The sequence below is a fragment of the Clupea harengus genome, chromosome 11 (genome assembly GCF_900700415.2).
Source record: "Clupea harengus chromosome 11, Ch_v2.0.2, whole genome shotgun sequence".
NCBI classification, from domain to species: Eukaryota; Metazoa; Chordata; class Actinopteri; order Clupeiformes; family Clupeidae; genus Clupea; species Clupea harengus.
The window spans coordinates 19568240-19583084 of NC_045162.1; the positions used below are offsets into that span (position 1 = coordinate 19568240).

General features: G+C 45.5%; 1 protein-coding gene across 1 annotated transcript; it reads right to left on the reverse strand.

The window, feature by feature from the left end:
- Positions 1–9534: 9534 nt before the first annotated feature.
- tent5aa (terminal nucleotidyltransferase 5Aa) lies at positions 9535–12184 on the reverse strand. The gene is made up of 2 exons (XM_012824560.3): positions 11023–12184; positions 9535–10322 (listed from the first exon to the last, which is right to left on the reverse strand). The coding sequence occupies exons 1-2, from the start codon at positions 11443–11445 to the stop codon at positions 9543–9545; spliced, it is 1203 nt and encodes a 400-aa protein (XP_012680014.1). The 5' UTR covers positions 11446–12184; the 3' UTR covers positions 9535–9542.
- Positions 12185–14845: the final 2661 nt, after the last annotated feature.

Sequence of the window (14845 nt, forward strand, 5' to 3'; positions counted from 1 at the left end):
ACAGAAAGGCCTCTGCTAATCAGGACATCTTTCATTCTTAGGACACCAATGGAAATGCCTCAGAAAAGGGAACTTTGTTTACTTGCTAGTTGTGTGCTTCTTGGAAGACCTTGTGATAGTGCAACTGTACTCTACCATTACAGTTTTACAGTTGTTGTTGCTATACCTATATACCTATTATATACTGTATATACGTATATATATATATATAAGAACAATGTAACACTAATTATTAATGAACCACACAACTTAACAGTGTAGTTACAATCTAACCACATTCATGCCCCCTTTTACACCTGGGATTAAAATGTGCTTTGGGTGAGAAGGATGAGATTGTAATCAGATAGTACTGGACCACATGAAAGTATAGGTGTGAACACACCCAAGATGCACTGAGGACCGATTGTGATCCAATCCGCCGGATTGTATTCCAAACCACCTCCACAGGTGGTAAAGGACACATTGTGACCATATTGAACACAAGTGAACAACCTGGAGCTCAACGCTCCGAAAACAGTGGAGATGGTTGTAGATTTTAGAAAGAACCCAGCCCCACCCACCCCCATCACCCTGAGTGTCTCCCTAATCGACAGTGTGGAGTCCATCCGCTTCCTGGGAACCATCATCTCCCAGGACCTTAAGTGGGAGCTGAACATCATCTCCCTCACCAAAAAAGCACATCAGAGGATGTACTTCCTGCGGCAGCTGAAGAAGTTCAACCTGCCAAAGAAAATGATGGTGCACTTCTACACCTCCATCATTGAGTCCATCCTCACCTCCTCCATCACCATCGGGTACACTGGTGCCACTGCCAAGGACAAAAGCAGACTGCAGTGTGTCATTCTTTCTGCTGAAAAGGTGATTGGCTGCAATCTGAAATCTCTCCAGGACCTGTATGCATCCAGGACCCTGAGGCGTGCAGGTAAGATTGTGGCCGACCCCTCTCACCCTGGACACTCTTTGTGACACTCCCCTCCGGCAGAAGGCTGCGGTCCATCAGGACCAAAACCTCACGCCACCAGAGCAGCTTCTTCCCGTCTGCGGTTGGCCTCATCAACAGAGTATTTCACTGTGAACGTTTGGATGTTCTTTCCAAAAGGCTTGCTGTTTACAGATCAGAGGCTCAGGAGTGTGACATTTACAGCAGTCCCTGAACACACCACCTCCGCTGAAGCGTAGTGTAAGTTAATAAAAGTAGCTTAGAAATGTACAACTCCTGCCATTTCTAATGTATTTCCATCCAAGCTTTGAAGGCGCGGCTGTATTATTACTTTGGATGTAGAGTGCTGTTTCCTGGCTGATAGAAGCTTGACTGCAGAGCATTCTTGACTTTACAGTGCTGGAGTACAAATGTGTCTTTAATCACGGTATTTTCTTTGGGAATGTGATGTGATTTAGTTTAGTCTTTCACTGATTACACAAATCCCTCAAAGACACGGGCGAAGGAATTACATAATCACATTTGTGGCAAACATCTCTATAAACACATTTACAAAAATAGCTTTTTTATTAAACATTCAAATGTATTTAAGATAAGTTGGGATTTTAAATGGTTTTCACTTGGCAGAGCACTTATGCTCCAGGCAAAAGGAGATAATATGGCAGCTCTGGTTGGCTGTTTTGAAAGGACCCAAGTGGTGATCGATGAAGTCCACTCTTGAATGGGTGTCAGGAGTGAATTACACTCAGAGTTGCTCTCACGCTCTCAGCTCTCAGGAATTCATTTATAGGCTAACAGGGTCCACTCAGTCCCTGGACGCTGAATCCATGGGCATACAGGATCACTCCACAAATATGTCAGAATGTTATGTATACACACATGATCAAATCCATGTATCCATAGCCACTCCGGGGCTACAGGATCCTTTCAGGACTGAGTTAGAGAAGTCAAACAAACCCACAAGTATATCAAAACTACAAAAATCTACTGCCTGGAGTTTTTGAGGGCTCTTGTGCAGTGGTGGGCACCCATAGTTTCTAGGCTTTCACCCCCACCCGCCTCTAGGTCCCGCTATCTCTCATTCAGTGTCTCACAGTGCCTCAAATCCCACGGCCCACCCCGCCACCCCTCTGTCAAACTAGACCCTACCTCTACAGAGAGCCCCGTACAGATAGCCCATGACCCTGGCCTGTGTCAAGTCCTGGTCCTGGGTCTGTGTCTCTGTGTTTATCTCAGGGCAGACTCAGGGGGGACTGTATTAATTGGTCTTTATGAGACTGTGCTCTCGCCACGCTGTGAGTCAAAATGGTGGCATCCTGCCGGCCGTTGCATCACATCAGCTTGGAGGGAATCCCTGTGTCCTCGCTGACACAGGAAGAGAGAGAAAGAGAGAGAGAGAGAAAGAGAGAGAGAGAAAGAAAGAGAGAGCGGAGGAGTGAATGGCCGCAGCAAGCTCCAACAGTCTACGCCGCACTCTCCATATAAACTACTGGAAAAAATGCCTCATGGACAAAAAATCGGAGGGAGGGAGAGAAGATAAAGACAGGGAAAGAGAAAGTAAAAAAGGAGAGAAAGAAAGAACAGAGGATGAAAAAGAGAGAGAGAGCACTGTTTGCTGGCAGTCCAGTCCTCCTTCCTGGAGGCGGGCGGGGGGGGCAGGCCCATCAGGCTCCGAGGGACACCCACCACCACACGTGTCTCCCTCTCATCTGACCCCTGGGAGAGGGCCTCGCTCTCACCAGTCAGCCAATTAGCACGAAGCTCAGAGGGTGAACCACCACCAACCCCCCGGTCTCCTCTCCCCCACCCTCTCGCTGGGAGCCCTGCCTGCCAATGTTTGCAGTGCAGTGTCTGGACGGGAGAATAAACAGCATGCCTGCCTCTTGACCTTTCCCACTCCCCCAGGCCCTGTCTGCTCCGCAGGTCTGCAACAGACCAAAGCCCGCAGGAAGGAGAAACTCGTAAAGGTCCATATGTAACTACTCTGAGCCGATGCGGATTTGGCCGCACAGGTTCGTGCTCCTGGTGCTCCCATCAAAGCAAGGGAAGTAGGGTTAGATTTGGAATACATGTGGTTAGTCTTATATCCCATCAAAGTACAGGCCTAGACAGGAATCTAGGACCTGGAAAGGATCTGGTTCTGAAGTTTTTATTTTTTTGATTGGACAGGATAGTGAAGAGAGACAGGAAATGAGTGGGACAGAGATTGGGGGCGGGATCTGGAAATGATCGTGAGCCGAGCTCGAGCTTGGGACCCCATGGGCACTCAGACCCATCCAAGGTTGGGATGCTACCACTTGCACCACGGCTTCCCCCATGAATCTGGTTCTGACTGAGTGATTCTGGTTCTGGATCTCTATGCACCTGATCTGGACTGGATCTATGCATCTGATCGTGGCTGAGTCCATTTCAGAGTTGCCCACTGCCTAGGTCCCTTCCTTGATGGGATAACACTAACCATATACAAGATCATCATATATCCAACCCTGGCTTTATGGCAGTTTTGTAAAGTACCTGCGTGGTGCTACTCTTTGTTACATTGTACTAAAGAGGGTAATTACACTGTAACAGAGGCTATATAACAGCGAGTGGAAACCCTAAAGCCTCTGCCCCACTCTCAGCTGCTATCAGTGGGGAAGGCGTCAAAGACTGAACCACTGCCACCTGCCCTACGAGCCTCTGAGCTGAGGAATCTAGCCCTGCCGTTTATACACTACACCAGTGGTTCTTAACCTGGGTTCGATCGAACCCCAGGGGTTCGTTGAGTCACTCTCAGGGGTTCGGCAGGGGTCAAGACACACACAGTATAGCCCGGTTCACACTAGCAATGTCGGGTCGTTTTTATATATATACCTATGTTTTGAAGAAATCATATTTTATTTCTCCAATTACGAAGGGTTCGGTGAATGCACTGATGAAGCTCGCAGGGTTCAGTACCTCCAATAAGGTTAAGAACCACTGCACTACACAATAACGTCTGCATGCGGATCAAAGGAGATGCCTGCGAATTAGGTGGGAAGCAAGGCTGATGTTAATAATGTGGACAGTTCAAAGAGCTTTGCGTAAACCGCGTGTATGACTTCAAGAGACAGACGAGGGTCATCGGTGCTGTACAGGGGGGCAAAGAGGGGAGTGACCACAAGGCACTTACCCCTGTGTCCATCTCTCATCTGCCCCACAGACTATGAGGCACCCCAAGGGCAAGTTGCTTTAAGTCCTCTAAAATCAAAATGTTCCATATGTGAGTGTATATCTGGGTATGTACTTGTTTTTAGTTAGTGTATTTATTCATTAGTTTAATTGTGTCTGTGTGTAGTGAGCATGTGTGCATGTGTTTATATTTTCTGTACTTTTCTGAGACAACACAACCACCAATGTCTGGTTGCCCTAACATCTAATGTCACATTCTGTGGAAGCTGACCAGTGTTCTGGAGAAGTGTCACATCATGTCACACACACGTTGTGTTTACAGCTCACTGAGGGAGGTGGCTTCAATGACCAGAAAAGCTCAAAGCTTCCTCATGGCATATCACTGCTGCTGCCTCTGTGCCCCAGAATTGTGTTGTTGTTGTTGTTGTTGTTGTTCTTCATGACATTTTCCACAGGAGCCTATAGAGGAACTTGGCGATATCTTTGTTTTTTGTTTTTCTTGTTTGTTTACTGAAGAATAAATGGCATTAATGTCACCCAAACAGCTACTTCTGTTTTCTACATTTATATGTACTCCGTCACTATTCTCATCACTCCTTCACGGAACATATCATGAAGAGTGTTTATGATTGTGTGCATGCTGGTGTATTTGCAAGTGCAAGGATGTGTACCCAATGCTGGGTATCTAGGTTGTATTGTTAGCACAATGCTAACCTGTTGCCTAGCTCTGACTCACTGTGCAGGTTAATAGGCTATAAGAATGCTGTACCAAGAGATAATATCCTCATGACACAGCCTATATATAGGACACTCTCTTATTCCAGTTACCGCGTTCATAACTCTGGTAGTCTTACACCCATCTTTTGTTCTGTCCATTTCTTTACATCAGCCCTTCGTCTTAGAAGTGTTTTGTTCGTTCAGTGTTAATAATGTTACGATTCACAGTAATGGGGGCAACTGAAGGAGTTCACTGCTTTTCCTAGGCTCATATTTCAACACTAACACAGTGGGACTGAATCTAGGCCACTCGGGTTTACTTGACTCACACTGGAAAGCTTACCTCTCTCTCTCTCTCTCTTTCAAAGAAACACCAATCACTTACTGGAGACATGGTTTCCCTGACAGTAAAAAAAACAACCTTCAGCTTCAGGGCCTGTAAGCTTCTGCAAGCATAGCATTTCATATGTAATCTATAAGTCAGAACCTTCTACCTGCAGGAAAGGGCAAGACCAAATGAACGCTAATGCATTGCTCTGACTTGCTTCGCTCCAAAATTGCCTTGCTGTCTCTTTTGGTCTGAGGTAAGATGTGGAGCAGCCATGAAATGCCAAAGGATATCATGCCTGGTAGTCAGAGCTGGATAGGGCTGGGCAGGGTGGGGTGGTTTGGTGTGTGCGCAGCTCGCTCCCAGTGCTTGGGGGTAGAATTTGATGAGCAGGCAAAGATATTCAAAACACAAAAGCATTAAAGTCTCTTTTTTGGTGCGTGCAAATCCCTCACATTCAGCCAACAGCTATTTTTGGCAGTGCAGGGACACGCTTGCCTCTGTGTTCTGGCTGTGTAGGTCCGTTGGGTCTGGCGGGTCCCAGGACCAGGATTTTCCCTTCAGTGTGTGTGTGTGTGTGTGTGTGTGTGTGTGTGTGTGTGTGTGTGTGTGAGAGAGAGAGAGAGAGAGAGAGAAAGCGCTGTGGAGGCACCGTGTGAAAGCAGGAGAATGACCAGCGTCAGTAAAAAGCACAAATCTTCCAACGAAATAAGAATGTACCCTGAAGTCAAAAGCTTAGATGGGTAAGAACAGACCTGGACGCTGAGAAAAGCGGAAAACAAGCCAGCAGATGAGTCTGCTTAAATCGTTTCCTTCCCTCCCAGAATCTCTATTGCATGGGGGTTTCACGGGGGCGGTTTTAAGAGAAGGTTTATAAACTTTTCATCCTTTCCTTTTCCAATAACAACTCAATTTCTATTTCATGTCTATATTTGAAATTGTTGACTGACAGAAAAGGACCAAGACAGGGAAGTTTTTTTTTATTTTCTTCATTTTTTTTAATGATGACATCATCGACCCATTGGACACATAACAGCATTTGCAAAAACACAAAAAAAGAAAAAAAAAAACTGTTCAGGAATCCTCCTTTAGCAATCTGACCATACATTTCAAAAGCAACTTTTTTTGGAGCATCAGATACAGTTATAAAAAATAATAATTTTTCTTTTAAAAAAACACAAAGCTTTCATAAATTTGTCAACCTTATTTTTTTTTTCCACAGTAAATGAGAACTATGTCCAAGACTCCCCATTGGCCTCTGCCTGCACCTACTAAGACCTGCTGGTCTAGCGATGCCCATCTACCTTGGTCACCTCACGCAGGGGCTTAGGGCGAGCTCTCGTTTCCCCACAATCCACAGGTTTACCGTTACATGTACAAAAACAAGCAAATGAAGAAAAACTGAAATGAGTGAGATATTATTATTATTATTATGGTTATTAATCAGGATGAACTGGTGACCAGAAATCAATGAGAAGGAGCACTGACATCTCAAGAATCAGAATTTAGAATTTTTTTTTTTTTTGTTAATCTAAAGTAAAGTAATCTAATGTAAAGAGGCCCATCGCTGGTAAACCATGCCTAGTTGATTCTGAATCAAACACAAACAGAGGGAGGAAGAGGGGCTGAGGGAGCCGAGGAGGCTCTGGTAGTAGGAGCTGAGATCAGCTGCTCGGAGCAAAGAGCTTGGAGGCCACACAGGCCTGCATGGGAGAACCCCACTGAGCTCCAGCCCCAGTCCCAGTCCCGATCTCACACACGCTCCGAGGCTAAGACTCACACACACATGTTGTTTTTTAAAACCTGGCTCTCTATTGTGAAAACTTTGCAAACACGCCTCTGAGCGTAAACGGAAAAAAAAGTACCGTGTTTTCTCAGAAACCTCTTTTAAAGGGAGGATCACCTGCTGCACACAAACTGCTTAAATTAATTGAATTAGTGGTGTTGCATTAAACCCAGGGTAGGCTATATTAAATGTCATGAGGCATTAGTTTAGCACATGAGTCATCACCAATGAGCTCACAGCAGAACCACAGTGTAATTATGTCCTAATCAAGGGTGCAGTTAAGAGAAATTAGCAGGCCGGTTGGACACAAGTAAGTAAGTGAGTAAGTAGAACACTACTCAAAGCATCACCCAAAAGTGTGGCAGGACTGGACTTTCTCTCTCTCTTAAACGAATGACATAGTGAAAGATTATTGTGCTTTCCTTTCCAAATGTTCCATAGCTTGTCACTCTCTCCCTCTTTCTCCTTTCTCTCTCTCTCTATAGCTTTCCTTTTTTGCAGTTTGGTCACTATACGGCTATGATTGCGGCCGTTTGCAGAGAAAATATTTTCACTTGAGGTACAGACCCCTTCACCAGTTGAACCCATCTCGCCAAGCCCTCCCTTGCCTTCGCTCCTTCTCTCCCTCTTGCCTTTTCTGGATCAATTCCTCACTTCTCATTTCTCACTGGCTCACACGTTCTGCTAGGCTCTCTCTCTCTCTCTTTCTCTCTCTCTCTCTTTTATTTCTCTCTCAGCTGTTTCCGCTTAATCCCTCTATGTCTGAGGGAGTCTGCGGTGCTCTCGGACAGCCAGGCAATATTCAACCAGCACCAGGTCAGCGTCAGGTCAGCCCGGTACGGCGGCGGCGTTGGGCCCGGCTCAGAGCGTGAGAGAGAGCACGCTTGAACACAGCCTGCCTTAGTTGAACTGCTTCAACTGAAGCTGCCAAATTCCCTGCACGGCTGCTACAGCAAACAGAGACTCGTCATCCAGAGTGCCTCAACAAATATCGCGACAACCTTCACCCCAGCACACACACACACACACACACACACACACACACACACACACACACACACACACACACACACACACACACACACACACACACACACACACACACACACACACACACACACACACACACACACACACACACACACACGCACACACACACACACTGCACACATCACTGCTTTAGGTCCCATAGGGAATTGCCCAAGATTTTGACTTTTGGTGTCCACCGATTCTTGTAATTCACTGCTGACTCATGGAAATAGAACTGGAGTGATGTATAGCTTTTGTCAGTGCAAACTGCTTGAAGTGACATGAGAGGTGCTAATTAGAGAATAAATTAACTGCTAACTCTAGGGGTTTCAGCATTTCTCTTTCATTACTGCCCTCCCGAAATGTCCTGGTGCATGGCAATAAACATCTTAATCTCATCTTTTATCTAAGGTGCCCACACTGGACAGAGTCTTGCAGATAATATACATTTACCCATATACATACACTGCACAAAAACAATTGCTGGACAATTCCAGGCATACATTCCTCCAAAATGCTTACAAACTATCAATGTGTTATGGGAATGATCATAAAACAGACATGGTTGAGTCCCAAAAATAAAAAACAAAAGTCTATTTAATTTAATTCACCAAATAAGGCTTCAGGCACTTAGAATATATGATCACATATACAAATATAGACAGCAATAATTATTTAGTTTTCCCCTTAAAATGTGGGTCTCTTTCAAAAAACAAGGAAAAAATATCTTTAAAATCTTTGGTGTGTAAACAAGAACCATGTCCATTTGGATGTGTTTCACATGAAGTCGGTGACAGTCCCATCACTATGGGTGACTATGAACCCTGCATCAGAGCTGTGAGGGGACATGGGGGGGAGGACAAGGGGTGGGGAGGGGGGGGGGAGGGCTCAGGTCTTGTGTGCCCCCGGCTTTTGTGAACCTTTAACTTTACTCACCCACCCTACAGAAAGCAAGGCAGCTTAACACATGCAGTCTGGGAGGCAGCCTTTAAAACAAAACAAAAAGCCACAACGTCTCAGAAGCTTCCCCTTCTGGTCTGTAAGACTTGCCACATTTTTTATGTTGTCAATTTGCAAACAAATAATTTTTTTCATGGGACAGAAAAGACTCCCCTGATCCTGGGCCTGGCTCAACAGTGGCAGACGTGAAACAGCTGCTAGCGTTCTTTGCAAAAAGAACTTGTTTGACCTCAGGCGAGGGCACCCTGGCCCCCGCTGCACGCGAGGAAAGAGCAAGGGGAACGGAACAACACCGGCCCACCCTGGGTACTGTTAGAAGTGAGGTTGCCATAGGAACGGTCTCACCAATAGAGAAGCACCATGCAACTGAGCCAGAGGGGGAGACCTCACAGGAGCCGAAGACCAAACTCTCCTGATCCGCCACGTTAAGCTGTGATGCAACACGGAAAGCACGGGGCTGGATGTCAGGACGAGACAAAGAGAGACACAAACCTTTTTTTTTTCTTTCTCTGGCTCATTTAAACTGAAAACAAAACACAGGACAGACTTGGCCAATCATTCAGCTCTTGTCTGAACAAATGCTTTTCTCTCTTTCTCTCTATTCTTTCCTTGCTCAGTCTGTCATCGTACCTTCAGTTGCAGGGCAGCCAGGTAGAGTAGGCATGCTGCTGGCACGGGAACATTGGCTGCACCTGGGCGATGTAGTAGTTGCTGAAGTTGGCATCTGCCACGTAGGGAGCAGGCTGGTAATAGCAGGTAACGTTGGCCACGTTGGGGATGACATTCTGCTCAGCCATCACACGCACAGCCAACATGGCTATGAGCCCCAGAGTTTGCCGCCTCTCGTGTCCCATCAGGCACACCGTACTCTCGTCGACCACCCCGTACAGGGTCATCAGGTAGTCATACTTGCGGTCCTCCAATCCCACAAAGTGGTTCTGCAGGTAGGACTCCAGCTTGCGCTGCTGCTCCCCGATGTCTGAGAAGTCGATGAAGAAACGTGAGCACATGTAGCGCTGCAGGGACTTCATCTCGGTCTCTGAGTCGGCGCGGAAGTCGCGCACCAGCAGGTGGCAGTACTTCAGCAGCCCGCCGCCACGGATCTCCTCGGGGTTGCGGGTGCAGATCACCTTGTGGCGCAGGTGGTCCAGGGCGCCGCTGAAGTCGCCGAAGACGCTCTCGCCGATGATGGTGGGGTGGAACGTTTGGGCCATGGGGTTCTCGGAGCACTCGTAGAACAGCAGCAGCGAGTCTAGCTTGATCTGGAAGGAGTCCACACTGAATTCAAACTGCCGCCTCAGGGAGTCCACAAACTTCAGCTCCACGTTTTTGCCACGGTTGTTAGACAGCGAGATAAGGCTCCACCGGTCAGAGTCATTGCACACCTTCACCATCTTCTGCACATAGGCCTCCTAGAACACACACACACACACACATATGAGTAAGAGACAATGCCTGACATATATTTTGTCTAATTAACAAAATAAAAATGATGTTAAAAAATATCAATAATCCTGATTAGTTTTGTTTATGCTATGTATGCTATTACACAGTTAGTAAATACATATTTACATACATACACAAATATATAAATAGAACAATATAGAATAGAATATATATATACAGAGACAGAGACAGAGACAGAGAGAGAGAGAGAGAGAGAGAGAGAGAGAGAGAGAATACCTAAACACTTTCTAAAAGGATCAGCACATGAAGTGGTTTAGTGCATCAAGTCACATACTGGAATAGTTAATTAATTAGAGGTCTTCATATTTCCACTTAAGTAAGGTACTTTAATTTATCTTTTCCATATGGATTGCCAAAAGGCTACTTGCGCTCACTACGTACGAGAGGTCAGTGGCTGAGAATGAGGGGTCGGCTTTAAATTGGTTTAACGCAATCTTCTTATCAGCAAACTGGTTTGATAACATCTTCACAGTGTCGTGCGCAACTTAAGTTTTGAATTATGTTTGTAATGCCAGTTTCAGTGTATGTTTTTACTTCTAGACACAGTGGACTTTGGATGGGCACAATTGATTACAGAATATAACACATTTTCTAGACGGGTTCGATTTACTTAATCATAAAAACAAATTAAGGCTTAATAGATACCTTTAAGGTCAGTGGTGATATTTTCTCCTTGTTCACTCCATCAGGTAAAAAGTCAAGAAGACAGTCCAAAACTATATCCTTGACTATTTGAAATTCCGTCTCGCTTTTTAGGTCAGCACAAAATATCAGATCTAAGTCCTTGTACCCGAGTCCAGTGTCTTCGTGCAGGACGTGGCTCGCTGCAGAGCCATTTAAGCGCACGTCTCGCACGTTTATCATTCTCTCTTCCATGCGACTTCGAACCACTTTAACAATTTCTCGGGGCTTCATCTGCAGAGTAGGGAAGTTTCCCCGACCGTGGATGGGTATGGTCTCCGTTAAGATGCTGTCCAACCGCTGCACTTGCTCCCAGCTCAGAACGCTAAAATTGCAACTACTGACAGTAGTATCACTCTTCTCTAAAATAATATCGTCATCGGCCATCGTAAAGCGTTATATCTGAAAAACAAAAATGCAAAAACAAAATCGCCTGAAAATATCTTCTTTGATGTTAGTTGAGGTAATCTGAAGAAGTGTCAGCCTGCTTTAATTTTCTGCATTGGTAGACAGAAGCCTGATAAATTTGTTGCTTCGTACGTTCTCGATGGCGCAGAGAAAAATCAATTACATCAATGCAAATTTCGTTGAGTTACTAAACTTGCTGAGGTGTTGCGGATTGCAGGCGTCTGACTGCAGCCTTGATAAGGTGTTGGCGAAGCGAGAGTAGGTCCTCTCCGGCGGCTCACTTTTCCGTTCCCCGACGCTTTTCTCAGTCTGGTGAGTGTGAAGTATCCCCCGAGCCGTTTCTACAGTGCGAGCGAAGTGTACTTCTGCTGATCATTTGTATTGAACTGGTTTGTGTCACAGACTCACTGGAGTTCCGCCTGTCACCCATCGCCCGAAGGCACGCCTATGAAATTTGCATGAATATGCGCCTTACGCCCGGCCAGAAGGTTGTGCACGTTGGCAAGCTGACTCGAGAATTCTGTGGCGTCTCCGACACTTCTACATTACAAAAAAGCTCCTGTAATTTCTCTTCCGCCCATTACGCCAGGTCCGTCAAAGAAGCTTAGCGCAACACACGCTATGACACACATCTTGTCCCTGCATCTGTATCTTACACCTTACGGTACGCTGTGTCTGGCTCGGCACCCCTGCCTTGCATAGGCTCAGCGCAAGGTTCACCCTACTATCAGGGTCAAGCTGCTTACACTGAGTGCGGACTAGTTTGAGTGACAGCATGACACTCCAATAACAACTTGACATTAAAAGCTCTGTCTCACAAGTAGTATTTTCACGGCAATTGAATAAAAGGTGCATCATAGGACGAGTGACTGCATTACAGAATAATGTACACTATAGTCTACCGATTTAAATTTGTTAGATGTCCGATCCATTTTTTGGGGGGGGGCTAACCCCTCCTCCCCCATATGTAGTGCCCATCTCATGTGGGCGTTGCAGATGCATGCAAAGCAATGTATGCACAAGAGAGTAAACTAAATGGAACGGACAGCATCATTAAGGAAATAACGTTCATTTTGATGTTACATGCATGCTGCGAATGCATTGTGTTACGGGGGAAATCCAGGTTTCTCAACAAATTTAGCGTTTCGACATCGCCATCTAGGGGTTAAAAAGATCACGCATGCACAACCAGCTCGTGTTTATTGATCTGCTTTTTCTTTTCTTTTAAATATACCTACACTACATTTTAGTTTTACAAACCACGCGTGTAACCCTCGCCATATAGTGCCCCTAGGTGCTGAGACTTTGTGATCTCTAGATATTTTTCTCCCTCCCTTAATTGATGCATTACTTACAAGGTTAATCCACATGCCCTAACATCTCAATATTTCTGCTAACCCTTGACCTGCAGCAGTCACAGCATTAACTGTCAGACACTTTGGAATAATGTATTGTGACTGTTTGATAAATACAATTAATTTGATGAATCAACTAGCGTTAGAGCTATTAACAACAAAATAATAGTTAAAAGAATACGTTTGGTGTCATCTGGAGGTTCTGTGAGGCTCTGAGGTTTTTGTCTCAATTCATTCACTTAGTGAATGCATCTGTGCCTCCATCGTGCTGTCAGTTGTCTGTGGGCGGTGTGACCCAACGTGTTTACTTTCGCGTGGAACGCTTTTTAAACACAGGCGAGAATATGTCACTCCTGTTCGTCTCTACCTTGCTACGTCTAAGCAACTGGGATAGATTCTCAGCTGACCTGCATCCTACTTGATTATATCAGTGTATGTGTGTGTGTGTGTGTGGGTGTGGATTTGTGGCGCTTAGCAACTGATAATGGAGTAAACCACTTGTCAGCTCTCATTTTCGGTTATTCTAAACTAGACTAGGCTATGGCTGGAGAAAAGTTACTCTGCATGATAAGGAGTTTGGGCTACAGTTTACATGATTTTTGCAGGTAAAAGAGGTAGCAAGAATAATGCTATGGTAAGAGTGTTGTTTAAAACCTTTTTTGAAACGAAATGCTATTGGTAGGGATCCGTGTCAATAGTCAATTAATAGTCAGCTCCCCTGGTATTCTAACCTTGTTGGTGGTGAAGTGGTTAACACTGTTCCAAGCAGGTTTGATTCCTGGCCAATTTAAATTAGTTGATTATGGTCAGTTAGGTCGTTGTTGTCCAAGTCAGTGACAGATGCTCACTTCAGCGTCCAAGTAGCAGAAACATTGATATAATCAATTCATGATGCCAGAAAGTTACTGACTTAACACAGGACCTACACTGACTAAGCTCACTGAGACCCGCCGACAGTGAGCCATTGGGTCCTGTCCAGTCGCTAGAGCTCCGTCTGGGCAGGTCGCGCCTCACAGGGCCCTATTGCCCCTGGTAAACTCAGCGCTGCACTAGGATTAAGAGTAAATAGAACACAAATAGGCCTACAAGCACACAATAAATGAAATTGCTAATTAAGAAACCACCTGTAAACTGCTGGATAGCATATACCGGTAGATCTATGCATATAAATGTTGATGATATCTACTGTGCACCAACCAGGGCAAGCTGTTCAACCAGATGTGTGTGCAATGCTTGTTACTCTTGAATTGATGATGAAGAAGATGATGATGAGGCAAACTTTCCCATTTTTTTGGTGTCTGTGTGTGGGGGGTGAGGGATCGGATGGGGGGGGGGGGGGGGGGGGGGGCTTGTAGACGCTCATAGTAATGGCTAAGCCCCCCTAACCATCAACGTCTAATGACGTCTCTAGTGCAGGGCACCTGTCATGGAGGATCTGTCAGTGAATCCAAAGCCCTGCGTCACTAGGCACATCCATCATAAACCCAGATTATCCCATTTACTCTAACTCTGCCTCACTCCTCCGCCCGCGCTAAGCAGCGCATTCACATTCACATTCACCACAAGTTCCCAGAATGCATCGCTCCACGCCCTGATGGACGTCTGTTTCTCTGAGCACGTCCAGTACCGTCATGTTCACATAGCCAGGATCAACTGTACCCTTCTGCAAATGAGACTTTATCACATCAGTTGCAAAAGACTGAGTCACACGTCTTAATTAAGCAACTTCACACACACACACACACTGAAAGTGCTCCAACTTCGCTGAAGTGTATGTACATGCGGTTGTGTCACACACATTCTGCTGATCATTATGAAGGGGAGGCCAAATGCAGCCGTTATTTTTTATGCACTTGGCCCTCAGTGTTTTTTATGATGCTGAACTCAGAGCCAAGAGGTAGTCTGCAAAGAAACCCTATTGACCGCTAGTTGTTTTTCATCTCCAAAAGTACAATTATGTGTGGAAACCAGGCCCATTGCCCTTGCTTTATAAAAACCTCATACTTTATGGTAGGAGGAAACCC

Excerpts from the sequence above, each read along its gene's own strand:
- tent5aa (XM_012824560.3), bottom strand. The coding sequence starts at position 11,445 with ATGGCCGATGACGATATTATTTTAGAGAAGAGTGATACTACTGTCAGT. Across the intron at positions 10,323-11,022 it reads TATCACCACTGACCTTAAAG|GAGGCCTATGTGCAGAAGAT; the intron begins GTATCTATTAAG and ends TGTGTGTTCTAG.